The following is a 27,742-nucleotide window of genomic DNA, read 5'->3' as shown; positions in this document are numbered from 1 at the left end:
CTTGTTTTTTGAAGCATCAAAAAACATGCTCCATAACCCCTCTGAATCTCCTTGTGTCTTGATGAGGTTAGGGATAGGAGTATCCTCTTCATGGATACAATAGGTGTCAAGCCTAGTCTCTTCAATCTAAGCTAATGGATCAAACTGAAAAGCATTGGCCCATTCGTCCAACAAACAATCAAGGATCTCTTGCAAAAGAGTAGCAGGCTCACGGACAGTACACTCCTCCCCCTCTTCATGCAAAGTGCACTTCATGTTTATAGGGCAAGGGGTGTAGGGCTCAATGTGGTTTTGGGCAATGGGTTGTGCCCTTATGGTAACCTTGGTACCATACCTTGTTCGAAATAGCATGTGGGACCAATCAGAAGACAAGTACACCCACCTATCTTGGCGGTGAAGTCTCTAGAGAAGCAGATGGCAAAGAAGGTAGGGAGGTCGATTATTGATACATCTTGCAAGACAATGCAACCAGGGCATACATGCAAGGTTAACTTCAAATTTTTAACAACCCCAACTATCTTAATAGAAGTGCCATCCAATTGGACAACCCCTTTAGTCATAGGTTCATATTCTATGCCAAGAAGATCAGCTACCTTCTTAGGCATGATTGAGCTACTAGCTCCTGAATCTATCATGCAGTTGTGAACAAGTTATCTCCTATGATTAAGGAGAGATAGAAGGGGGGAGGCTTGCTAATCTTGCTTGAATCTTCTTCCTCCTTGGGTTGCACCAAACTGGTGGAGACTACCTTTCTGCTGACTGTTGTCTCATCACCTGACTGATCGACGTCCTTCAGTGCCTCCTTAAGCAAATCCCTTTGAGATGGGATGGAAAGGGCCTCCCACATAGTGACATTGAGGTTGGCCTTCTTCATCTGATCAACTATGTTGAAAGGAACACTAGCTGATTTTAGAGGCTCCTTTGAGGTTACGAGGTCTACCTTTGTTGTTTCGACGACTTGGGCCTCTTCCTGCCTCTTGCTCCCTTGTATGGTATTTTGGCTTGTATCATGGACGGCTACATTGGTCATTGGAGCTTGGGCTGAAATTGAAGGTGAGGCAGCCTCCATGGCTCTCTACTTTGACCTTGTATATTGCAGCATAGACTCGCCATTTGTTTGGTTCAAACCATAGAATTCTACCTCCTGCCAATTGGCAAAGATAGAATCCCCTTGCAAGTAAGCCTGAGTGCCAACACTAGGCTGATTTGGGTCATATTGCTGGCCAGAAGTGGTCGGTTCATCCTGCACCACTAAGGCTTGGACAAACCCTCCATTTTGGCATGCACCTTGGTTGTGTGGCTGATTGCATGGTTGACACCAATCCTGTTCTTGGGTGAGGTTATTTTGCATTGGAACTATCGCTTTTGAGTTGCTTGCAGCTGTGGGGTTCACACTATTCAAAGGCCTGGCGTTGCTCCATTGGTTTTGCCCTTGAAAGGGTGGCCTATTCTGCTAATAGTTCTGATTTTGTGCCTGATAAGGTCTGCTATGCTGGGCTTGTTGCCTCTTTATTGTCACCAACTCATTGCTAAAATTTTGCAATAGAGCCTTGACCTCATGGAGCTTATTGAGGATGTAGAGGGTGTGGATGGTTGACCTGCGGGCGCCATGGGGATAGAAGCCAAGGTGGGTTGTTGAGTAGGAGCTTCTGGGAAGAGAGGCATTGGAGGCCTTGGAGCTATCTTCCCAGCCTGAATCAAACAAATTTCTGCCCTTATGGCTATGTCATATGCACCCGGTAAAGAGGCTCCACCCATTGATTGGACCATAACAACTATATCGTTGTTGAGAGCTCTAAGATAATAAAAGAAGGCATGATTTGGAGATGGCTTCACTAGAGCAGGAATTCTATTCCATGTCTTATGGAATCTGAAATTGAAATCTCCCATGAACTCATGAGGTGCCCTCTTGATCATAGTAAACTGCTCCACAAATGATAGGTGATCACTTTTGTCTTCGAAATGGTTGTACAACCTCTCCCCCAATTCATCCCAATTGTGAATGGAGCTAGACGGCAACCCTATATACCACTACAAAGCTTTGCCTTTCAAAGATGTTGCTAAGAGTCTAACAGCAACATCATCCTGAGTGATATTATACACGGAGTAGATGTTCGCAATGTCTTGAATGTGCTCAATGGGCGTAGTAGCTATTTCACCAATGAAGTATGGTATACTCTTTAACGCAACCACTGGTATATCATTCCATTGAGTCAAAATAAGGGGACTCCCCCCATTGAAGATAACAAAAACCTGATTTCTTGCCATGTGAAACAATGGTCTATTGATATGAGTAGTGGGAGCTCCTGATAGTAATGGTCTTGTAAATGGAGGGGTAGAATGAGACTTGGGAGATGGAGTGTTTACAACCTTGACCTCCTGTTGATGTGTTTTTTATGCACATGCGAACACAGAATAAAATACCAAGGTATCTTATCCTCTCTTGAACAAAGTCTCTCATATGCTATGCTTCGCGATCAAATGAGACAACTCCAAGGTTACAAAATGTCAGGTCTTGATGTGTGGATAAGTTTAGTGGTTTGATGTGATAATGTTGGAATCACAAGGGGACTTACATTGTACACGAATGCTCAGTCTTATCATGGATCAAGATAGGTATGCCGATAACTTAGGATTTGGCAATGAAGCTCCGGACTTAATTTCTAACAAGACTTATTAAACAAAAGGAAAAAGGAATAGGGTTCAGGAAATCTATACTAAGCCTAGGAATGTAGGAAATGGTGAACAAATCTAGTGGAATCAAACTAGGCAAGGTCTCACAAACAGGTATTGACACAAGCTTAGTGGAATCGTCTAAAGTATACTTAAAGATTTTCAAGCTATCACCATCAAACGTTGACACCATCCAAGTTGATGCTTGTCAAGGGACGCGTAATAGTTGAAATTAAGCTTACTCAAATTTCTAGTTGACCACACAAGGCGCACTTACCAGCGGTAAGAGGCTACTGGTATGGATTTAGGATTCCACACAAATATATTCAACAAATCTTTCACTCAATCTAACATACATGAAAATAAATTCTAATCTGACTTGGAGGAATTGAGAACCATGAATGCAAATACAACACTTGAAGAGCAAAATCACTTACAATTGAACAATGATTATGATTCAAATAGCTGCAGCATATACCAACAATTCTACAAAAACTCTCCCTTACAAATGAGAGACAAGGAGGCATATATAAAGTCTCTTACAAAATGGATGGCCAAGATTGATACAAGATCAACGGCCAAGATCATGCCAACAAAACCTAGAATTGCCCTAATTAGGGTTTACATCAAAAATGGCACCACCTACATATGGCCCAACAAAAAGATACCTAATCATCAAATAGGGAATCTTCTAGAAGATTCCTCCCTGCATCTCTCTCTCCTAGCATACTCCAAGAATCTAGCCAGTACTAAATCTAACTCCTCCATGGAAATGCTAGGCAAGGTATCCTGTTGTAAATCAATCACGTCCAGTGAATACGAGCAAGCATCCAAAGTGTTCTCCCAATCTGGCATGAGCTTCTGCGTATTATGAACATGATTCAACAAAGAGACCAAGTCGTCTATCTGGCTCTTCAACTTGGATATTTTCCTCCTCAACATATTCCTCCTTTGGTGCAAGATATGGAAAGTTATCCACTACAATGCATGGATCATCAAGTGGACTTGTATCATCAACTTGCAAATGGCTTCCTTCACTATCGGATGATGTAGAGATGCCTTGTGCTTGTGCTCTTCTATACTTTATAGCTGCAAGGTATGCACTCCAAGATCTATCCACAATACACTCTTCTTTGGATGGGATTGGCAATCCGAATTGGCATCTGACTTGGTTGATAGCCTCTTCACCTATCAGACAAGTAAATTCTGAGTGAGGTGCATTGTGAATCCGACACCAACAGGGAAGCAACACGCCTTCAAGTTGTACATTACCCATCTCAATCTATTCCTAAACTCTCAACTTGAATCTTGAGAAAGAATCATTTCCATGGATATCATCATTAGGCATTATGCACAACTTTGGCTTGAGAGCATCCCAAAATAAGATTCTTCCTTGTAGAACCAATTCTATCCTTGACAAGAATGTCAAGCAATGAATTTCATCATGTTCATTCGTCTCATGGATTCTACATTGTCTTGGCCTTACAAACTCGGACAAGCTGCACGGATGCAACTGCACATTCAATCTCCACCAAAGTTGAAGGATATCAACTTCCTGCTCATTCTGGTGATGTTGCTCCATTTTCTGATTTTTATTTTTTGAAATTTTTCACTTGTTTTGGATTTTTGACATAAGAGAGATCTATAAAATCTCGAATTCAACTTGAAAGCTCATTTTGGTTCCAGCCTCCTTTGCGAATCCACTTGATAATCCAGCAATCACCTTTAATTGTTCAAGTATTCACTCTCAGGCCCTCCTTCTAGCGCCAAAAGAATGTTGATGTGTGTTTTATGCACATAACATTTCAGAATAAAATACCAAGGTAATTTACCCTCTCTTTAAACATGTTTTCACCTTGATTTTTCACCACAAAAGCAATGTGGGATAAAAATTTTGCTCTTTTACACTTGTGGGAAAATCAACTTGCTTGGGAAATAATATTTTTTAATTTTTTAAAACATTGCAAGTCATTAAATAATTGTTTTTAATTTTTAAATAATCGTCAACACTTGTAAAAACAATTAAATCTAGGGTCAATTTATTTAAAATATTCCAAAATTTAGATCAAAATTAACCCTTGGGGGAAAATTGTCCCATGTTGGGATAAAAATCCCAATAAAAACTCATTAAAAATCATTAAAATGCTCTTGGGCGAAATTCGCTCCATGTTGGGATAAAAATCCCGACAAAATTTCATCAAACTTGCACAAATTTGCCTCTAGGGGAAAATAGACTTGGGCATGGATAAAGAATCCATACAAAAATTCACTTCATTTGCAAAAAAAAAAACCCTTGGTAGAATTTTGACTTCAATCTAGATAAAAATCCGGACTCAAAATTCACCATATTGCTCTCAATGGAAAATCGACTTAGGTATGGACTGAGACTCTGCACAAAAATCCACATTAACTTGTCACAAATACCTGGTGGAAAATCGACCCAAGCATGGAATCTTACTCATCTTCATCTGCATTCCTGTCTGCACTCCCGGTGGAAAAACGAAGGCAGTCAGGACGAAATCCTGACACTTAGTCAAATTTGATGCTTCCAGGGGAAAAACGACCCAGGCATGGATAAACAATGGTGGAAAATCATAGCCAGTATCGATTTCAGGGAAAACCCACATGTAGTGTGGATTTTGAGTGGGGAAAAGGATGGGTAATCAGGAATATGAGGGGAAAAGCACCTCTAGCATGGAATTTTGACCTTTTAACCCTTAGAATATGGATTTCCCTTAGGAATTTGACATTTTAACCACTCAAAATAACTAGAAAACTTTAAAACTTGATAAAACTCAACTGGACTTAGGCAAATTTTCCAAAAAATTGAGCGAAACACAAGGAAATTTATTGGGATAAAGTGCGAAATCAACTTGAATAATACTTTGGGAGCGAGAAAACAACTCCAAAAGGTTTGAAAATACCTTGGCTCTTTAAAATCACCGATGCGCGTGTTTAAAATAACGTTAATGCTCAAGAAGGTCAACACTTAGCAAGAATAAATCAAAACCCTAAGGCAACCCCTAGACTTAGGCAAAACTCAGGATCACTCTAACGTTTTGACATTTTAAACACATGATCCTATCCAAAATTCAAAAACCCTCTCATCGGCAAAGACAAACACTAGGAAATTAGGCAAAACTTCTACTCTAAAAAGCGAAAAGTGGGGGTCCCCATTTGCAATGTGGCGATGTGTGAAGACGTCATCACAACACCTACCTAACTGGTGATAATGAAGGTCTACCTCTCCACCTCCTAGTGCCTGAAGATGAGAGCTCTTCAAACTAGAAACTACCTCTAGAAGACGCCCTTGTATGAATTTTGTGCATGAAATCAGCAACAAGTCGTGAAAAGTAGTGGACCTATGAGAAGAGACTTCGGAACCTCAAGGTTCCAGGGTTCCAGACTTAGGCACTTCGGAACCTGGGGGTTCCGGAATTCCAGAGTTGCGAACTTCGGAAGATGGCAGTTTTGGACTTCCGGAGTTGCAAGAGTTGCGATGACTTGGGAACCTGGGGGTTCCAAGGTCCGAGAGTTAGAAACTAGTCACGAACAAGAAACTGGACTTGTTGAGTAGAGTCACCAAGTGCTTGAGAAATAACTGCCTCTAAAGGCTGAGACACTAAGAACAGCAATGAATCCTTAGCATGTATGTTGAAATTAAGTCCCACCGGGCGTGCCAAAAACTGTTATCACAAAAGCTTGCACCCTTGTCGAGCTATCAACTCAGCAACCTTGTGAAACATGGAAACAACCCTAAAGTGTGGGACCTTGCGCAAGGGGGTTGAATCTCCAGAGAAGGCCGACTTCCTTCTCAATCCAAGTGCAGGTGTTGAACCAGCTCAATACTTCAAAACTTACTCCTAAGCCTATACTAACAACTTGCAAAGGAAAAGAGAAGAGAGAAATGCTTAAAATAAAAAGAGGTGATGCACCAAGAAGAGATTGTTTCTCTCCCTACCCGAAATGACACAAAAAAACAACTAAAATACCCAGGAGATGCACAAATTTCAGTTGTATGAATGACCCCAATGCATGTATGGAGGTTAGAATTCGTTGAATGTCAAGGGGGGAGAAGGTTTCCCACAAGTCACACTCAGAAATAAATTAACACGACATATATGAGAGAAGAGCCACAAAACATACACCTATAATGAAGGTAAGGAAACATACACAGCATACATAAGTTGAAGGAAGGCAAGAATGGTGATTCCATTTCATTATAAGGCCAATGGCCAGACTTACAGTTGCAAAAATGCAAGATAAATACAAGAGAAGTGAAAGAGCATAGAATAGCTCAAGCCAGCAAGGAGAGAACCCTTTACAATGAGGCTTAACAGCCTTTATATAAAAAATTGGTTACAAGAGTGATCATGACCCTTGTGTGTGCAGGGAAATGTCAGTCTGGGAGTGCAAGGAGGTGCATGCACTTGACTTCTATACATGCAAGCAACCTAGCCATACCCTGAAAATGCAACCTTGAGAAGGGTGGATTGACTGACCTTCCAAAGTCAAAGCATGCAGACATGACATAAGTTACCACAACAAGCATGGCCCTGTACCTCTCTTGATGGAAATCCTACCAAAATCATTAAATGCACCCTTGTAGCTCCACAAAAGAAGGTGCATAAGTCACAAAAGTTGTTAGAGCATTTAAAGCTTTGAGTGTTGATCACGCCATCCAGAAGTGTTGCAAGCCGGAAGGAAGTCCAAGGACTTCGGAAACTCCCGAAGTGGGGAAGACAAGGAACTTCGGAACCTCGGGGTTCTGGAGTTCTGGGAAAGGAGAAGGAGAACCTTGGAACCTCGAGGTTCCAGAGTTCCAGGAAAGGGAAGAAGAGACTAAGCAAAAGGAAAAGGGGAGACCTAGCAAAGGAACTTCGGAACCTCGAGGTTCCAGAGTTCCGGAGAAGAGGGCAAGGCAGCAAGGAAGGGACTTCGAAACCTCGGGGTTCTGGAGTTCCGAGAAAAGAAAGGGCCTAAAGGAAAGGAACTTCGAAACCTCGGGGTTCCGGAGTTCCAAAGAAGGCAAGGAAAGGGAACTTCAAAACCTCGGGGTTCCAGAGTTCCGGAGACCTGAAGATGAGGGGGAAGGAAAGGGAGGAACTCTGGAACCTCGGGGTTCCAGAGTTTCGGGGAAGGGAAGAAGACGAGGAGGGAACTTCGGAACCTCGGGGTTTCGGAGTTCCGGGGAAGAGGGAAAGGCAAAGAGAAGGAACTTCGGAACCTAGGGGTTTCCGGAGTTCCGGGGAACAGAGAAAAAAAAGGGAGGATATGGGAAGGGACTTCCTCCAAACAAGACAACACTTCTCACCTCATAATTCTTTTGCTTTTCTCCTTGATCAACTGGGGCAGCGCTAGTCCATGGATCGTATCTCTAATCAATTCTTACTGATGGACCAAGGGTGTCATAAAATGACAACAAGAACCAAGGCAAGAGCATTGGGTAGCTGCGAAAAATGAGTGCATATATTTGAGGGGCATAATGGAGTATGGTTTGAGATATCATGGAGATGGTGTAGTAAAGCTACAAGAATATATACTCGGATTGGGCAAGTAGTGTAGCAGATAGAAAGAGCACCTTGAGATGTTGCTTTAGCTTGGGTTCAATGATGGCATCCTAATTCAGCAAGAAGCAAACGTTTGTGCCACTTAGCTCAACAAAAGCAGAATACATGGCAGCTCGTATTGTTAGTTGTGAGGCCATCTAGCTTCACAAATTACTTGCATGATTATTCGATCAAGTGTTGGATTCCACAATCATACTATGATATTCAGAGTTTTGTCAAACTCTATGAGAATCTAGTGTTTCATAGCAAGCGTAAGCACATAGAGATCAAATATCACTTCATTTGAGTCATGAATCAAAGGAAAAAGTTAAGCTTCAATATATTTCTACATATCAGTAGAAAGTTAATATTCTCACCAAGCCCTTAGCAAAGGGGAAGTTTGAAGCATTCAGAGACAAACTTGGATTGGTGTAGCATTCCTTCCTTGCTAAGAGGGAGTGTTGAACTTTTAGCTCGAATAGGAACTTCAACACAAGTTGAATTTGAACATGTTGGATTGTTGAGTTATTTTATTTTGCATTTTACTTTTAGTAAAAGTGAAATTCTTTTTTTTAGCTAATTAAGTTTAATAAAGTGTAGATATACATTATTGATTTAGATTTATCAACAAATCCATCTCTTGCAAGAGATAAGGAGCCCTTTGAAGATTATATTTTTGCTGAATAGAATAAATATAAGTACAAGATTGAACATTGATATACAATGATAAATTCCATGCAGCTGTTTGATGAATAATTTGTAGAGGTCCCCTTGTAATTTTTTCAAAGAGAATGAAAAACTGATTTGAAGGTGTAATTACCTTTGTATTTGGTTTAAACTTTCGTAATTTAAAGTTTCAGGTTTTATGTGATTGATGCAACATTAAAAGAATAATTTTGATTATTAGAACATTAGGACAGCAGTCACCTGGGTTGAAACTTGGAACTCTTCATGCATTCCTAATGCTAATTCTTAGGTTCATTGGCAAGTAACGGTAGAAGTCAATTGTCATGTTTCTTGAGATTTTGTGATTGTATATAGCCATTGGAATTTAATAAATGAGATGCATCTGATAGGATGCTAGGTTGGTCCTTAGTGGCCTCAAACAGGGAGTAAGCTTGTACAGCTGATTCTAAAAGTTAATACTTTGTTTGAATTTTTCCCCAGATTTGGTTTCTACAAAGTAAATCTCTTTCTTATTTTTTGCCCATGTTGTTCTACTTCTCATTAACTCGCTTCATGATATATCCTAGAAATTTGTTAATAACTAACACAAATAATGCAAATGTTATCTCTCATTTACTGGAAGCATGATGTTTAAAACTTAGGTACTCTATACTACAAGCCTTCCATGGTGCTCAATTAAGCATAGAACTAGTGAGAAGCAAAATTAATGAATGTGAGATTCATGATGGTGATTTGTGCAATGCAACATCAATGCTAATTACATATCAGTACGTACAAGCACAGAATTAAGCTGAATTCACATAATAATTAAAAAAAAAAGAATACAAAGCAACTTTTGCACTCCATGACTAATACTCTTGTACCTGATGCTTAAAACTCCTTGTAAACGAATGTAAAATGCCTCAAAGAAAAACTCCAGCACGGTAGAAAAGATTTTATATAGTTGTACATTTCAATTCCAATGATCAATGACTATTTATGTAATGTCCCCATTTCCGACCCTTCCTGAACATCAGCTATTTTCTACGGATTGGCCTATCAGCAAGGTCCCGTAGGCCAATAAGATGGATAGGGAACCCATCCAGGGGTTGCAAATTCACACAGGACATCTTCTGACTGCACTTCAGGAGTTGTCTGATGTTTCCAGGGGTTAGAGACAGTCTCCTAAATTTTAAGAGTGGCTCCTATTTTTTTAGGAGGGGGCCTAATTTTGTGGAGGAGATTGGTAGATGGCTTTGTGAACTGTTCTGGATGTTTGGAGACAGTTTCCTAAATATTTGGGAAATCACTATATTTTAGGGAGGGAATGTTAGTTCACCCGAAGCTTGGGGGAGCATAGCAAGAGACACTAGGAGCATCCTCAGTTGTTCGGGTACTGTCTCCTAAATTTTAGGAAGGTTCCTATTTTTTAGGAGCAGACCAGTAGTCAGCATGGACCCACCAGGATGTCGGAAGAATTATCTGGGAGCCAGTGGAGTGAATTTCAGTGATTAGGGGCAGTTCCTTAGTATTTGAGAAGGATCCCTAATTTTTAGGAGAGATTGGCAGTTGGAGCACTAAGCCCAGTCATCATTCCGGGTACCAGTGGCACCATCAGGTTTCAGTTTGGGTGTGATTTCAGGGAATAAATCTGAATATTTGAATAATCATAAAAAAGTATTGATTTAATAAACTTATATTATTTTAATGAAGTAACTAATTAGGGGACCACAATGGGTCATGATGCCTAGGGAGGCTCAAATAAGTTGTTTTAAAAAACACCTTAATAAAAAATAAAAGGGGACTTTGAGAAAGTTCGATCGGCAAGGAGGGAAAATAAAGTGAGTTTTGGAGGGAAAAATAAAGTGAGTCTTTGGAGGGAGAATAAAAGTAACTTTTGAGGGTTCGTTTCATTCATTCTTTGGCATTGGTTTTGGAGAGCAGCAGCTGTGTGGAGAAGGAAATTCTCACATCTATCGTGGAGAATGAAATACCTTCATAATTTGGTGGCCTACAGAGGTGAAAGATCCTCCAAGGGTCAGAATTATTCAGTTTTTGCAGGCACTTAGCATCAAGGTGTTCATTTGCAGGCCTTACAAGGGTTACTATCGGAATTATTATTGCAGATTTAGATATACTATTGCAGATCCAGAAGTGTAGCAGCATACAGGCAGGTCGTACCTCTTCCAAGACACGAGTACTAGGCCAGAGACCCACGTGGGAGTTTTGTGTAGCCATTGTTTAGTATTTTCAGACTATAAGAAGACAGTTCAGACCTTGGGACTCAGTCTGATTTGCAGATATGGCCTCAGGGAGGCAATGCATGGTGATTTTCCAAGCTTTAGATGTCAAATTTGTTGCCTCAGAAAATTATATCAGATCTGTATGGGTATGTCATTTGTTCATTAGATGCAATAAACATTATTTAATTGTTCCCTTGCTGCATTTAGTATTTGTTTCAGTACCAGCACTTTCCTTTTGTTGCATGCATTGTAATTTGAGTCAAATCAGGAAAAACTCAGAAAAAAAATCAGAAAACCTCCCAAAACAAAATAAAGAAACAAAAAAAATCAGACCTAAAATCAGACTTGCTTCCGTGACCCGGGGTGGGTCACTACAATTTACTTCAATAATGAATCTATAAATTTGTTGTCTAAGCATAAAACATAATACATGCATGTTTTCTATAGCCTAACAATCATACAAAATTTGGAAAAGCATGCTAACATATTTTGTTAAACTTTTGATAGGTATTCAGATCTCCCTTTCAATAACATGGAGTGAAGAATTACTTGAATATGTAGAATGCAGACAAGTATGCTTGCCACAGGTAACCAGCTATCCTCCAGTGATATTGATAAATCTGACCTGGAAGTTAAGATATGATAAATTATTTAATATTATTAGCATTTTCATTAATAACCAGCTAAAAAAAATTACCACACAAAAAAAGTCATGAAACATGCAATTGTGAGCATATGCTTTGATTTATCCTTTATGCATAACTTGAAAGTACTTCAGTGAAGCATTGTCTTTTTGCCATTTGATTGCTTGCAAAACATGCACAAGGCATGTTGATATGATTTTATGCTTTAATTTAGCCATGATGCATGAGTAATAAGAACTTAGTAAAGCATTGTCTTTTTACCATTTCATTGCCTTCTGCATTTTGAAACCTACTGTTCTATAAACTATTCATTGTGCACTTACCAAATTCAACATACTGGAAAAAATAAATTAAAAAACAAAAAAACATAATGACAAAGTTGAGAAGTGAGGCAGGGAAGGAAGAGACAGTTCCGTTAATTATCAGAGAAATTAAACAGCATAAGTATATTCAGTATTTGGCTCTTAACACCCAGAAAGTACAGGACCCTGCCAGCCATCAATTTGCAAAAAAGCTAATTAACAGACATTTATTTTTTCTCGTACCCCAATAAAATTAATAATTAGAATTAGAATTAAATGGAATTTTGATGTGATTATGACATTTATATGCATTGTAGGGAAACTATGTTGAGATATTGAGATAAAAATTATGAAATAATAATTTGAATCTGCTTATGTTAATTTGATTTAGTGTTGATTTCTATTTATTCATAAATGAATTTCTATTGAATGTGTACTTCAATTATGTGAATCAGTATAATACAATTCTTTACTTTTCCAAACTTAATACCATGAGCATATCAATTGCACAATATCAACAACATAACATGCAACAATTACACAACACAAGTAGAACATAAGATTTACGTGTAAACCCTTACGATAGAAAACGACACAATATTACTTATGTATAAAATCTTCTTACAACTTTGTAGGCTCCCACCGACAAGAGACACCAATCCCCTCAATTCGTAGGCACCAACCTAGTGAGAGATAACAATCTTCTCAAAAGAAAAATTCCACCTTATGAATGTTGCCCTACAACAAATGATGGACAATTCAATTTTTTCAAATCTGCATATTTTTCACAATTGCATACATTTTCTCCTTCACAAATCTACACATATTCCTTTTCACAACTGTATATACCCTCCTTCACAAATCTGCATAGATTCCCTTTCAAGATCTGTTGTAATTCTCTCTCTAAATTACTGGGTTCCGCACCTGCAGCTTGGATGCGGGTCCGAGTTCGAGCTGGGTCGCGTCTAGGTTCGCTGTGGGTTCGCATCAGCAAATATAAGGATATGTTATTGCAAAAAATGTTTCCGGTAGGGTTTTTTTACAAGTGTTTTAAGCTAGGGCACACATTTCTTGTACCATTCATTCACGTAGCTCATCCAATCGCTTGCTAGCGGCTAAGGCATTTCATTTGTGGCATGTGACGGGAGTCGAAAGAATGAGCCACGCATTTCTGCAGCATTTGACAGGAGTAGGAGGGGCAAGCCACGAGCCACACATTCTTTGGCACGAACTTCAGTAGAATTCCTTCAACCACAAGATCAATTCTTTAGTGTCGATTTCTTCAACGAATTTTTTGCGTATTTACTTCGGTTCTTATTTACCAGGTAGACAGTTGGATAGAAAATAGCAATGGATAGCCCACAATAAACTATGTATTATGTTCTTGTATTTTATGCGTATTTAAATTTAATATTTTTTTTTTAAATAGACATTTAAAAGATTTAAATGTAATGTTCTTTATTTTTTAATTATTAAATTATCATTTAATAGATTTAAGTTTAATATTATTTATTTAATTATTAAATAATCATCTAATTAAATTATTTATTATTATTCATTTAATTATTAAATTAAATTATTTAATATTATTTATTTAATTATTAAATTATCATTTAATTAAATTAAGACTGTAGGAACAATTTTTGATGACTTATTCATCAAAAAAGGAGAGGAGTTAATCAAGGTAATAAGAAAATACAAATATAAACTTTATGCAAAATTTTCTATTTTCTGTTTTTTCTAGGGGTTAATTTTGTGATATTTTTTCAATTTTTTTGGTGACAAAACTTTTGGTCAGGGTACTTCATATGGTGGATGGGGAACGCAATGCCGATGGATCACTAATGGACAAACCAACTCCACTAGCCAATCAATGCCTTTGCCTACTACTTGTCCCAAAACTCTACTTCTTTGATACATTTAATGCTAATGAGAAGGCAATTGCAAGTATTATAACCTGCATTGATAAGATGGTACAAGATGTTGAGATAAGAGACAAAGTTCTTGATGAGTTGAAGTGTGATTTGCTAAATCTGATTTAATATATCTTATTTATGAATTTGGCAATGTTGACTCTCTAGAAACATCTATTTTACATACAAAATAATCAATTTGGTATAATTTATCTATCTATTCAAGGTCTACAAGGGTGCAAAGGGGTTTCTTCAACTCATGCAATTCAACGAAGAGAAAAACAACCAGAAATTAGAAACTTGATTCTTCTATTAGTATACTTAGTTCTCGTATTTTTTAAATGTTTTTTTTTTTTTTTGTAGATTTATGCTAAGAGAATTATGGTACAGCTAGCACAAAAAATCTTCAAAGGCTAGCCATCCATATTTTGTCCCAACCTTGTAGTGCCTCTTGGTATGAACACAATTGGAGCCTTTTATAGAGCATTCACACAAAGAAGAGAAACAAGTTGACTCAGTAGCACCTCAATGATCTTTTCTTCGTTCAATACAAGCTTTGCCTTTGAACTAGAAAGGTGGAGGGTATTTCACATGATTCCATCAGCTTAGATGAGATTGGTCCTTGCGGTGAATGGATTGTCAATGAAGAAAATGGTGTCCTCCTTACTAATGAAGATCTTGCAGAATTAAAGGAGCAGTAGAAGCAACAAAATTGGATGTAATGGAGGAAAACAAAGACATTCTTGAAGAGACAATCTATCATTGTTCGATATTGACTTATCTTCTAGTTCGAGGTCTAAAAAATTAAGTTACACTAGGAGGGGAAAACAAGAGGATGTAGATTGTATTTGATTGTTTTTCCATTTTGACATATCATTGAATGTAAATAATTATAATGTTTTTATACATTTATTATTTATTATTTTGTTGTATTACAGTGTATTGTTCGACTTTAAAACTATGAAATTTTAGATTTTGAGAATTTGAAGATCTTATGACTTGCAATGTTTGAATTATGACAAAATGATAATCAAATTAGACATTTATGTTCTCTGAATATATTAATTTTGTATTTTTGTGTAATTATAGGGTTTTTTTTTTCTGTTGAATCCATGCCAAGTTTTTTCACAAGTCCGTGTTGAGCTCCAACTCAAAGTCAAAATTCTAGGCTGCCAAATCAGGGCTAAGTCCAAGTCCTAAAACTATATTTTATCTTATTGCAAGCACAAGTTCATGTTGACCTATTTTAATCCTTAAGATGTTACTCCCAAAATTATTTTAGAGTCTCATATGATCTGACTCCCTTACCACCTCTAGTATCCTTGAGTTATTCCATGGTACTCGACGAGTACTTATTTACTCGCAAGTTTTTTGGCCTAGCAAGTAAATTTGCCATTTACTCGCTAGAAAAAATCCCCGAGTTTTTGCCAAAAACATGCAGAGATTTTGGCGAGTTTTTGGCCAAGTTAGTGACAAAAAAATTGCTAACGCAAAAACATAAGGCAGGGACGTCAAAAAAGTGATTCATTTTTGCATTTTGTGTGTTTTAATTTGCTGCTAAGTGGGCTCTCTTCATGGCCCACGTATTCGCAAATCTAGCAACACCTCGGCCACCACTTCAGCTACTTCTAGTAGAGCACCTATTGCATCACCATCAGTGCCACAGTCTATAGGTGATTATTTTGTGCCTAGGAACACAACTAGAGCACAACCATCATTTGAGGCAACTGGGTGGAATAGAGAGGGGCATGAGAAAACCAACATTGCATGTGTCGATTTTTGGTACTTCAACAACATCCCATTCAATGTGGCAGACAATCCTTATTGGCTTAATTTGGTTACCGCATTGACAGTTTCAGGAAGGGGATAAATGGCCCCTACTCGCAAGAACTTGGGTGGGAGGTTAGTAACTTAGTCCACTTGCTTACATTTTTTAATGTTTTTCTTGTTTTTTTAATCAAAATTGTGTACTAAGAGCTAATTTCACTTTGTACTTCCAGGTTGCTCACAAATGCAGTTGATAGGGCAAGAGAAGTGGTGGAAGACCAAAGAAAAGAATGGAAAAATATGGCTGCACTATTATTTCCGAGGGTGCACAGATGGCAAGAACTGCACCATAATTAATTTTTTGGTTGCTTGCAAGAACAATGTGGTATTCTTGAAATCGGTGGATACCTCCAACAAGGTGAAAAATGTTGAAACTTTGACTTGAGCAAATTGTCATGGAGGGCGGAGTTGACAATGTGGTGCAAATAATAACAGATAATGCAGCAACAGGTAAAATCCTCCAAGAGAGACACCCCACTCTTTTTTGGACACCTTGTGCAGCACATGTCCTTGACCTTCTTTTGAAGGACATAGGAAAACTTGATTGGGTGACACCAATTGTAGAAGATGCAAGGAGGAACACAAAATACATCTACAATCACCCTTGGGTTCTTCACTTGATGAGAGAGCACACCCAAGGGAAAGAGTTGGTAAGAGTAGGTGTCACAAGGTTTGCAACGATTTTCTTAATGTTGCAAAGCATTCTTGGTGCATTGACAGCTTTGAAACAAATGTTTGTGAGTTAAGCATGGCTAGACTCAGCTTATTCAAAGAAGCCTAAAGGAGAGGGTGTTGCATGCATAGTCTTCGACAACCTATTTGCACAAAAAGCTGCAAAGATTGTGAAGGTAACTTCAAAACTTGAATATTTAATTATTCTTGATTCAAGTCTCTCATTATTAATTTTTAACTTTAATGATTAATCTTTTTGTAATTTGTATTTTTCAATTGCAAGTGTCAGAGCCCTTGGTTAGATTTCTCTACTTCATAGATAAGGATCGAAACCCCAATGGGGTATGTTGATGAGGCCATGAATAAGGCCAAGGAGTCTATCAAAAATAACTACAAGGGGGATAGACTCAAATTTGATCCCATCTGGGAAATTATTGACAAGAAGGGGAACAATCAACTCCACCAACTCCTTCATGCAGCAGGGTACTACTTGAACCCTCACATTAAGTTCAAGGATTCTTACTCAGATCCCAATGGAGAGGTGATGCAGGAGCATCCCTTGTCTCTGAGCAATCTTGCATCAACCAAAAATATTTCCTTTCAATTTAGTTCTTGTTTAGTTCAATGTGCAGTTTTCTGTGTTCTTACCAGTTGGTACTGGTAGTTGCTTGTTTTTCATTACAGATCCTGTTTTCGGTTTCCAGGCTGGTTCATGTGCTTAATTCCAGATTTTCCGTCAATTTGGATTCTTTTCCAACTAGTTATCGCTCTCGATTGACTGTTTCTGGGTTCCAAGACAATTCTTGTGCTTACCGGTTAACTTTCCTTCATCATCGGAGCGGTTCTTGGCGTGTGGATCTATTTTGGGTCTTGTACAATGTTCTTTGGCGTGTGGCCGACCTTCCTACTGATCCGATCTTCTTTATTGTTATTTTCCAAAAAGATTTCTTTCATTTTTAGGGCCAACCTAGTTACATATTTCATTTTCCTGCATTGGTAAGTGTAATCTTTTGAGGCCGACCCTGATATGTTTCGGAGGGTATATATATGGAACTATGTAATCATTTGCAGGACAGAAAAAGTAGAAATCAGAATAAGGATTGAGATTGGTAATTAGTGATCGGTTGATTCTGAGAGTCTCGATTGGATTGTATTTGGCTGATAGCTTGCATGTAACCGGTTAACTACCTGATGTTCTAAGATGATTGTATGATGATAACCGGTTGGTTGCCAAAAGTTCTAAGGCAATAATATGGTCTGTTTCTGTAATTTTGCTATGTTTTCTTGTTGCTTTTGTTGTGTTGCTCTTGTTACATAAGCCAATTAATTCTCTTTGAGGGTTTTACCGGTTATGACTACATCAAGTGGTATCAAAGCTGGTTATGAACGGGCTAGTGGAAGAGTTGTTTGCAAACCTTGAGGCATTCCTTTGGGTGGACAGATCACCGATTGGAGGCAGGTTGCGCGTGTGGTCAATAGATCACCGAGGGGAGGCAATTGAAACCGGTAGTCAGATCACCGAGTTGAGGCAGTTCACCCGAGTAGAAGAGGAGATGCCGCCTACAAGGACAAACCCCCGAAGGGTAGAACAAATGATGGAGGACTTCAAGAATGAAGTGAGGAACGAAATCCGAAACGCTTTGGCTGGTTTGCGGAGAAACCCTGAATCTGAGGATGAGTATGAAGAAGTCGGTGAAGAGCTTGAAGCAAAAGAGGCTGAAGGACCGGAAGACGGAAGAGAGGAAAGATTCCTGAAAGCAGTGGCGCAAGCAAGTAAAGTTCATAAAGTGGAAGTTTCAAACTTTTCCAGAACGCTGAACCCGGAGGATCTGATTGATTGGATCGAAGAGTTGGAGGGTTACTTTGAGTTGGAGGATGTCAAGGACCCGTAGAAAGTTCGGTTGGCACAAACTAAGTTGAAAGGGCATGCTGCCTTGTGGTGGAAAGAATTGCAGAAAGACAGAGTGGAGAATGGTGAAATGAAGATCACCCGGTGGAGACAGATGGTTGCAAGATTGAAGGCCAAGCTCATCCTGGGAGACTATGAGTTGGAATTGTTCAAGAAGTTGCAGAACTTGAAACAGAGAAACATGACTGTGAAAGAGTACACTGAGGAATTCTACAAGGTGATGATTAGATCTGGACATAGAGAGATGGATAGAGAAAAGGCGGCGAGGTACATAAATGGACATGCATTTAACATTCAGGATGAGATGAGTATGTTGAGGGTTTCCACAATTGAAGAAGCTGACCATTATGCTTTGAAGGCTGAGGAGAAGATGAGAAGAAGACAGCTGAATAGCCCTAGAGGGAATGAGAGATTCAAGGGACAGATGAGTACAAAGAAGCAAAATGTTGAAAAAGAATCAAAACCTAAGTGGAGTAAAGAACTGGAACAAAAAACACAAAGGGAAGGCACTGGCAGTACCAATAGAGAATTTCCTAGCAAATGTTTCAAGTGTGGAGAAACCGAACATAGATCTTATGAATGTAAGAAGGGAATGGCGAGAAGTTGTGTGACAAATGAGGAACCGGAAAGTGAAGTTACCGAGCCAAGCTATATACGGGAGCAAGGAGAATCCCTTATGTTCAGAAGAGTCATGATGGAGCAGAGCAGTGAGGATACCGGATCTACTCAGCGAAAGTCTTTTCCAGACTGTGTGCAAATTGGGTGGTAAGTGTTGCAAGGTTATTGTGGATAGTGGAAGTATTGATAGTTTGGTATCTGAAGAGATGGTAGTGAACATTGAATTGAAAAGGTTTGAGCATCCTTGTCCTTACAAAGTAAGTTGGTTACAAGATAATCAAAAGATAGAAGTAAAGGAATAGTGTTTGGTGAATTTCAATATTGGGCCTTTTAGGGATGAGGTATTGAGTGATGTTGTATCTATGAATGCTTGTCATGTTTTGTTGGGAAGACCTTGGCAGTTTGATACAGGAGCTATTTATGACTGTAGAAGAAATCGAGTCACTATTGAGAAAGATGGGCAAACGTTCACATTGACTTTTTTGAAGGAGAAAGAGAAGAAGGTAAAGAATCTGAGTCTTGAGAAAAGTTGCAGTACTGAGAAACCAGTTGCAGAGGTAATACCGGAAGGTGACATGAGTTTGCAGAAAGATCAAATAAATAACCCTGATGGACAGATAGAACCGGATGATAGAGAGCTTATGGTGACAAACCGGATGAAGTCTTGTGGCAAAAACAAATAAGAGTTGCAGAAGAAAGAGAGCAGTAAACAGAGACAATGTGCACATCCGAAGCAAAGGAAGAAAAACAAAGAGAGTCAGGGGTTAGAGAAGTCAGTTGAGATCCCGAAGGAGCTAAAGAAGAGATTGGCAAATAAGGAAGATATTTGGATCAGAAATGAGCATGGGGTCTTTATCCTGAATCCTTTTAGATGTTCATGAGTTGCCTCTCATGGAACATATTTTTCTACTTGGGGTGTCTGATGCAGGAGCATCCCCGGTCTCTGAGCAATCTTGCATCAACCAAAAATATTTCCTTTCAGTTTAGTTCTTGTTCAGTTCAATGTGCAGTTTTTTGTGTTCTTACCGATTGGTACCGGTAGTTGCTTGCTTTTCATTGCAAATCCTGTATTCAGTTTCCAGACTGGTTCATGTGCTTAATTCCAGATTTTCTGTCCACTTGGATTCTTTTCCGGCTAGTTATCGCTCTCGATTGACTGTTTCTCGGTTCCAGGACAGTTCTTGTGCTTACCGGTTAACTTTCCTTCATTACCGAAGCGGTTCTTGGCCTGTGGATCTATTTTGGGTCTTGTCTGATGTTCTTTAGTGTGTGGCCGACCTTCCCGTTGATCCGATCTTCTTGGTTGTTATTATTCGGAGAGATTTCTTTCATTCTTAGGGCCGACCTAGTTACACGTTTCATTTTCCTGCTTTGGTAAATATAATCTTTTGAGGTCGACCCGGATATTTTTCGGAGGGTATATATATGGAACTATGTAATCATTTGTAGGGCAAAGAGAGTAGAAATCAGAATAAGGATTGAGATTGGTAATTAGTGATCAGTTGAATTTGAGAGTCCTGGTTGGATTGTATCTGGCTGATAGTCTGCATGTAACTGGTTAACTACAAGATGTTCTAAGATGATTGTATGATGATAACCGGTTAGTTGCCGGAAGTTCTAAGGCAATAATATGGTCTGTTTTTGTAATTTTGCTATGTTTTCTTGTTGCTTTCGTTGTGTTACTCTTGCTGCATAAGCCAGTTAATTCTCTTTGAGGGTTTTACCGGTTATGGCTGCATCAAGAGGTCACGAACGACCTCACTACATCCATTCAGAGGATAATACTTGAGGTTGAGATGAGAGACCTCGTTGTGGCCAAACTCCAAAATTACGAGGAAGCAAAGGGTAAGCTATTCTCTTTAAAGCTAGCCAAGAGAGGAAGAACCACTCAAACGCCAAGTATAATATTTGGAGTCTTTCACGTGTATCTTACAAGCTACAAATTTCAAATTTACAAGTTCACAAGTTACAAGTTGTAACTTACAACTATTGATAATTTGATAAAATATGTTTTCGCTTTGCTTTCTAACTCTTCAATATTTTATTTTGCAGATGCTTGGTGACAAAGTTGGGGTGGAAATACCCCAAATCTCCAAAAAATTGCCCTTAGAATCTTATGCCAGCCTTGTAGTTCATCCAGTTGTGAGCATAATTGGAGCTTGTTTGAGGCCATCCACACAAAGAAGAGGAGCAAGTTAGCTCAATGACCTTGTCTTTGTGCAATATAATCTTCGGTTGCGCATAAGGAAGGTAGAGGAAGCACCAGCTGCTCCAATTGATCTGGATGATATAGATCCGTACAGTGATTGGACATCGCAAGGGCAGCCTGCATTGTTTACCGAAGATGACATCTATGATTTGGAGAGGCGGGCTATGGAGGAGGAGGAGGGTGCATTTGGATTCACACTGGATGACATTGAGCAGGATGAGGATGATGAGGAGTCATTGTTGTTGGTTGAAAATTTTGTACACTTGGGGAGATATACAAAATTGTGGTTCCAACCATAGCGTGTGAGTAAACTCTCCTAATTAAGGGAAGGCTCCCCCTATCTAACTACAACTTTGAAAATAAAATAGGATGTGACAGCAATCTTTCTTCTTCTTTCAAGAAAGACAATATCCTTTTCTCCTCACAGAAAAGGATAGCGATTGAATATAAACAGCAGTAGCCACTTTCAAATGAAATGAGAGAAAGGAAATGAAGTTTCCTGAAAGCGCAAAAACTTCCGTCACTTCCTTCGGGACGAGACAGCAATATCAAGCTCAAAGACTTGATTATGTGAAGTCCTATCTACCCTTTTCTATACTAATGCTATAAAGGACAAGTTATGACAGCACAAAGACTGAAATATCTTATTTTTTTCTTACTAAAACAATGAAAAGTAGTGTAAGCTCAAAGACTCACAGTTATTTCACACAAAATCTACTTCTAAATTATGTTTAAGAACAAGTGTAAGAACAAAGTCTTACAGCTTTTTCCAATAGAACTCCTACTTTAACTAATTCAATCTTCAATACTTGCAGCTCAAAGACTGCAAATCAAATTCGATTAAGCTCTCAAAGAAACACTTGCAAAGAAGGAAATATGGAACACCAACTCAAGAATGTAGCACAAAGACTCAAAGCTTGAGTAATTTTCTTCTATTCCTTTCAATATTTCAATTTACACATAAAAGCTCAAAGACTTCTTTGCTGCAAATTTGACAAAGTTTTTGCTTGCTTTCAAAAAGATAAAAATTACAATAGACCCTCTCAAGCATTTATAGGAGAGGAGTCATGAGAAAAAGGTGGGAGGATCCCAACTAACTTGAGAAATTTTCTCAACCACCAAGACTTATTCAATAACTAACTAAGACTTCAATAACTAACAAAGACTTATTCCAACTACAGTCCTAACTGAAAACAACTTGTAGTTGCCTTACATGTAATTACAAAAGTGCAAGTAAATGAGTTAACTTGCATTTTACAAAAAATACTTTTACATGTAACTTGTCAAAACAAAATTACAACTAAAGATTACAAAAGTGGAAAAATACATTTAAGTGTTGAAAAACACTTAAGTTGCAGCACGTGAAGACACGAATCCTTTAAACTTCTGAATGCTCATTTGTAGTTCCTCGAGATTTGGTTCATGGGTGTTCTTGGCAACAACCATGGTCTTCACAATAGTGTCATGACACCGGAGGAGCGCTGAGTTGTTTTTATCCAGGATGGACTAGATTTCATGCAAAAAGACTTGGTGTTTCATCAACATTTGAATTGAACCGGCCGAGAATTGTTCGCTCCTCCATTCATTATGAATCCTCATATGTAAATCAGCAAGAACTTCTTCTGGAATCAGCTCTCCATCCTGACTTAATATGTTGCAAGAGGCCCTTTCACAATGTGAGACAATATCTTGGAAAACTTCACCCCGGAATCTCTTTGCATCATCGATCTCCTCAATGAGGGATTTAAGAACAAGGGCCTTGTTTTCCAGAAGCTCTTCAAATCCCAAGTACATGACCCTGGAAGAGATGATGGCATGCTCCTGTAAAACACTCAGCTGTTGTTGGGGCATAGTATGCCAGATTGTCAAACTTTCTTCAACACTTTCCAGATTCTTTTTGAAAGTATCAGAAGTCTGATTCAGTTTCTCCTCAATGGTTTCCAACTTAGACATCATCTGAAAAATGTCTTTCATTACTTGTGCACATAGATCATGAAGCTGATCAACTCAGGAATCCAATGCTTGTACCTTTTGAGCAACGCTTTCCACTCCACGAATTGATTCTTGGAAACCAGAAGAACCTATGGAGTTACTCCCTTCAGTAGCAGGTTTTGTGATTTTATGAACGGTGGTTGCCATAAGTTGTCGGTTTTCCTCTTCTAGCTTGTCTTTCTTTGCTAGAAGTTCATCACACCTTTGTACCAGTGAAGTTACAGAAAATTGAGCATCATGTTTAATGACCTCATGCGTTTGTTTGCCCAATTCTATCCTTGTAACCTTATAATCAGCAGCTGACATTTCTTCAAGTGGCTTATCTACAATGGGTTCTACAATTTCAGCTACCTTCATCTTGTTACTGTCAACGGTTACTCTGGAGATAGTCTTGACCTTCTTAGCAACCTTGGATCTGGACTGTTTTAGTTGCTGATAAACAAATGCATCAGGTGAGATTTCTTGCTTCTTCCTTTTTGGAGTAAAAGAGCTAAGCCATGGGGGTAAAGTCATCAACTCCCCTTCAGTAGCAATTGTAGGCAAAGGAGAAGCAATTTCTGTTTGAATCACCGTGGTCACCCTGGGAGGAATATTTGTTTGGACAACGACCACGGTTTGCTCAGTTACCAATGGGCATGTAGATTGCCTCATAAACTCTTCGAAATCAGAAGTGTAAGTATCAATTTCTGACAGCTGGATGCAAGTAGGAATATCCTCAAGAACTTCCAACACACTCTCTTGTTGATGATCAGGAGGGGGCTCGTATGCTGAAATGGGAATGATATTCTGAGGAGATTCATCCACAAGCAAATCCGGAAGAGAAAGGAGCGTCTCAATGGAAACTAGGGGAATGATCTCATGAGGCCAGTCTGAAACTAGAGACTTGGGAGCATCATCAAATTGCTGCCCTTCTTCTGGATTATCTAGATCAACCACCTGAACATCAAAACGTCATTTTTCCTTCCCACAAACTGTCGTCTCCTCAGGAGGAAACATTACTGCCCTACTAACTCGCAACTTGATCCTTGTGCCCAAAGATGACGCACCTTCCTTGTTGTCAACCTGAATCTCAAATTTATGTCCAAGAGGCCTCGTAGAATCATCTTCTTTTCCAACCTTGATTTTTATGAGTTTAATAGCATTACTTTTCAGCCATGTGTTTGTGTTAGCCAAGATAGGCTGAAATCTCTCAAGAATGGATATGCAATCTTTGTGTGACCATTGGATCAAAGCAAGTCGAGCTTCCTCAACCCTTCGGGAAATATATTCAGGATCAAGTACGTGCCCATCGTCAATCATCCCTTGTGGGATATCCACCAAGTTCAAATCAACAATTTGCTCAACAATGAGCCTGCAATAATCCATCTTTAGAACTTCGACCTCCGCGCGGAGATTTATCCAGATATCCTCAATGCGATGCACGTGCACAAAGGATTTTTTGATCTTCTCCTTCATACCCCTGTAATCAAAATCAGCTCTAGGTTTAAACCTGTTGAGTTTAATTTCCTGCATTTCAGTCTCCATGGCCTTAGCTTTAACGGATGTGACAAGAGAATATCGGCCAATTTTTAATAGGTTTGTTGTAGAGATCCCCATTCCAACCTTGTGTCTAGCAGACTAAAAAGTGTGGACAGCCATGATCTGTCTTCCCAACTCCATAAGAATGATCCCATCAATTGGGTATCTAGGAAGCATATGTGGTTGACCACTATAGCATCCAATTCTCATATAGGTGAAAGTGGGGAACTATAGAAACAAATATCCATATTCGCACACCCTTTCCCATGCCTCATCTGACACCTCTTTTGTTCCTCAAAGTTTTGTCAAACTCGCACATGAAATATCCGAAGAATGCATCTTGGACTCTTCTGAAATGCAGTCTGCTAGATCTCAAAGGCAACTGATCAAAATATTCTGAAACTAGTATAAGTGAGCGATCACCCTTGGTAGAAAGACTTGGAAAGTGTCTAAGTGATGTTGCCAAGTATACCAAATATGAGTTCATGTAGAAAGTCATGGTGGAAGGGACTACTGCAATTTGTTCGCACAAGGCATCACTGATGACTTCTCCCCATGATATATGATGTGACTGCCTTATGAACATGATGAACTGGTACATCCAGGGCTCAAAGACATTAGAATGCTCAAGGCCCATTATCCTGCTGAGAAAGGTTATGGTGTCTCCTATCTCCCATTTGAAATCACAACAGTACAACTTAGCCCACCTTGAGAAGGAGGCTCGTGGCTCTTGGATCCACCTGTTGATATGTCGCTTACAATCTTTTTCTCTCTTCACGTAATACTCAGCTGCACTTTCTTTGGAGATTTCCATGTAAACAGGTGTAGGAGGTATTCTGAAGACCTTCTCGATTGTATCTACATCAAAACGAATTATTGCTTCACCATCATCATTTATTATGACTCTTGTCTTCTTGTCAAAATGATGGACGCAAGCGAGAACAAATTCAGGTTCTAGGGCAGCCACTGGGAAAGAAGATGCATGATGGATATGGCTGTACAACAGCCGCTACATATTGTTATCTTGTGGATCTTCCACCCTTTTGACAAACTCTGACATATCCACGTGCCCTATTTTTGTGTCTCTGATATGATCCAAAGGGGAAGAAACTTAGGAAGGTGCAACCTCATTCTAATACTTGTCATATTTGTATTTCATCTTTTTTGGAACTGGAGATGACGGCAAATTTGACATTGATTGAAAACTTGGAATACTGTGATGAAGACTTAAAAGTGTTAAGGCAACATCACATTCAGCTGCAAATAACATTCTTCCTTCTTGAAATGGGAAAAACTTTGATTCTTGAACCTCACGATTTTGTGAGAGAAAGAGGGGAAATATATAGAAATGGGAAAATCTTGACTTTGACCAATTTCGGATTTTGGGGAAATTTTTTGCAAGTATACAAGTTGGAAAGAACATACATGCAATCGGATTTTTAAAACCCGAATGCAAGTACACTTGTAAATTTGCAAATGGAGAAATGGATGGAAAATGAGAATTTGACTTGCGGAAAATGACAAAAATGGAAAGTACGGATATGGGAAACATGAATGGATAGAAATGGGAAAATCCAGGAATGTCATTTTCATGAAAATGGAAAGAACTTTTCAACATGTAATCCAGTTTTTAAAACCCGATTTTGAAAGGGGGGTTATTTCACATCTTTTCAACTTGGAATTTTAACCAAAAATGGTTAAATTCTTTAACTGTAAGGAAAGAACAAAAATTTCCAGCCAACTTGTAATCGGGATTTAAAATCCCGAATACAAGTAAAGAGGAAAAATGGGGAAGAACAATGCAATTCAAAAATTGCATATCAAGGGGAAAATCTATCTCACAAAAACCGATTTTTGGGGAAAGAACAACATATTTACCTAAGGAAAACTATAATTAGAAAGGAAAACTAAAAAAACAAGAAAATAAGGAAAGAAAGGAAAACATACCTTGCATAAAACTGAAAATACTTCTCCAAAAATGCAATCAATCTTGGAATGAAGAAGATAATCCAATAAATAGAGACAATCCACAATGCCAAACCCTAGCCATGTTTTTGCAAAAACACCTTATGTATAAAAACGTGGCAGCAAATGCAAGGGAAATGGCGTGAAAGATGTTTGAATCTCCTTCTACCATCAACGCCTTAGCATACCAAGCCAAAACGATTAATAAGTTTACTGATTCGTGGCATCTTTAATGGCAAAAAATGTGGTTTTTGGCCAAAACGTGTTTGCTGTTATAAAGCAAGAAACCAGCAAACTTAACCTTCATTTGGCATGAAAAGTGTCTACAAATGCATGAAAATAGGAAGGAATCCTAAACGCCTTCCTCCTCCAACAAATTCTCCACAAAAATTTGCTAAAAATCCTCAAAAAACGTTTTTTCCTTGCAAATCGGATTTTTGGGAACAAATAGCAAGATCGAATTGCATGAAACAATGAAAATCGGGTTTTTTGGAGGATATAACATGTTTAAAATTTCACTTTTTCAACTATAAGGCAAAAATCAAGATTTTTTGACCAAATAGCAAGTTTAAAATGTCAAAAATGCACTTTATAAGCAAAATTGGGTTTTTGGAACAAATAACAAGTTTAAAATTGTCAAAAATGCACTTTATCATTTACAAGGCAAAATCGGGATTTTTAGAGAGAGATGCAAGTTTAAAATCACTTGCAAAGGGGAAATAAAATCCCAACAAGTTATAATTTACTTGCACACATGTATTAGGGGTTTAAAATCCCTATTACATGTAAAAACCATTAAAGTAGGGGTTTTTGGAAAGAATTACAAATTTACTTGTAACTTAACCAAAAAATCCCTATTTTAACTGAAAAAGCCAAAAAAAAACAAAAACAACAAAGAGAATATAAAAAGCAAATTACAAATTTTTATTTTTCAATAAAGTGCACATGTAATAAGCTAAAAATTTCCCTACAAAGACCCAAAACAATGGAAATCATTAAAACTTGCAATTCAAGGAAAATTCTCCACCTGCAGTCAGGGAGA

The 27,742-nt window shown here is 38.5% G+C and overlaps 1 protein-coding gene across 7 annotated transcripts in view; it reads right to left on the bottom strand.

Annotated features, from left to right (window-relative positions):
- The window catches only part of LOC131077962 (uncharacterized), a 160,327-nt gene that overhangs the window by 45,653 nt on the left and 86,932 nt on the right, over positions 1 to 27,742 (bottom strand). For all 7 annotated transcript variants that reach the window (XM_058015565.2, XM_058015567.2, XM_058015566.2 and 4 more), the window contains exon 4: positions 11,681 to 11,756. In XM_058015565.2, the coding sequence (XP_057871548.1) occupies positions 11,681 to 11,756 (76 nt within the window). The remainder of the gene's footprint in view (positions 1 to 11,680; positions 11,757 to 27,742) is intronic.

Source organism: Cryptomeria japonica, chromosome 5 (assembly GCF_030272615.1).
Source record: "Cryptomeria japonica chromosome 5, Sugi_1.0, whole genome shotgun sequence".
In the NCBI taxonomy this organism is placed as follows: Eukaryota; Viridiplantae; Streptophyta; class Pinopsida; order Cupressales; family Cupressaceae; genus Cryptomeria; species Cryptomeria japonica.
Note: the sequence above shows the minus strand (reverse complement) of the source record. Positions and strands in the feature narration are given on the sequence as shown.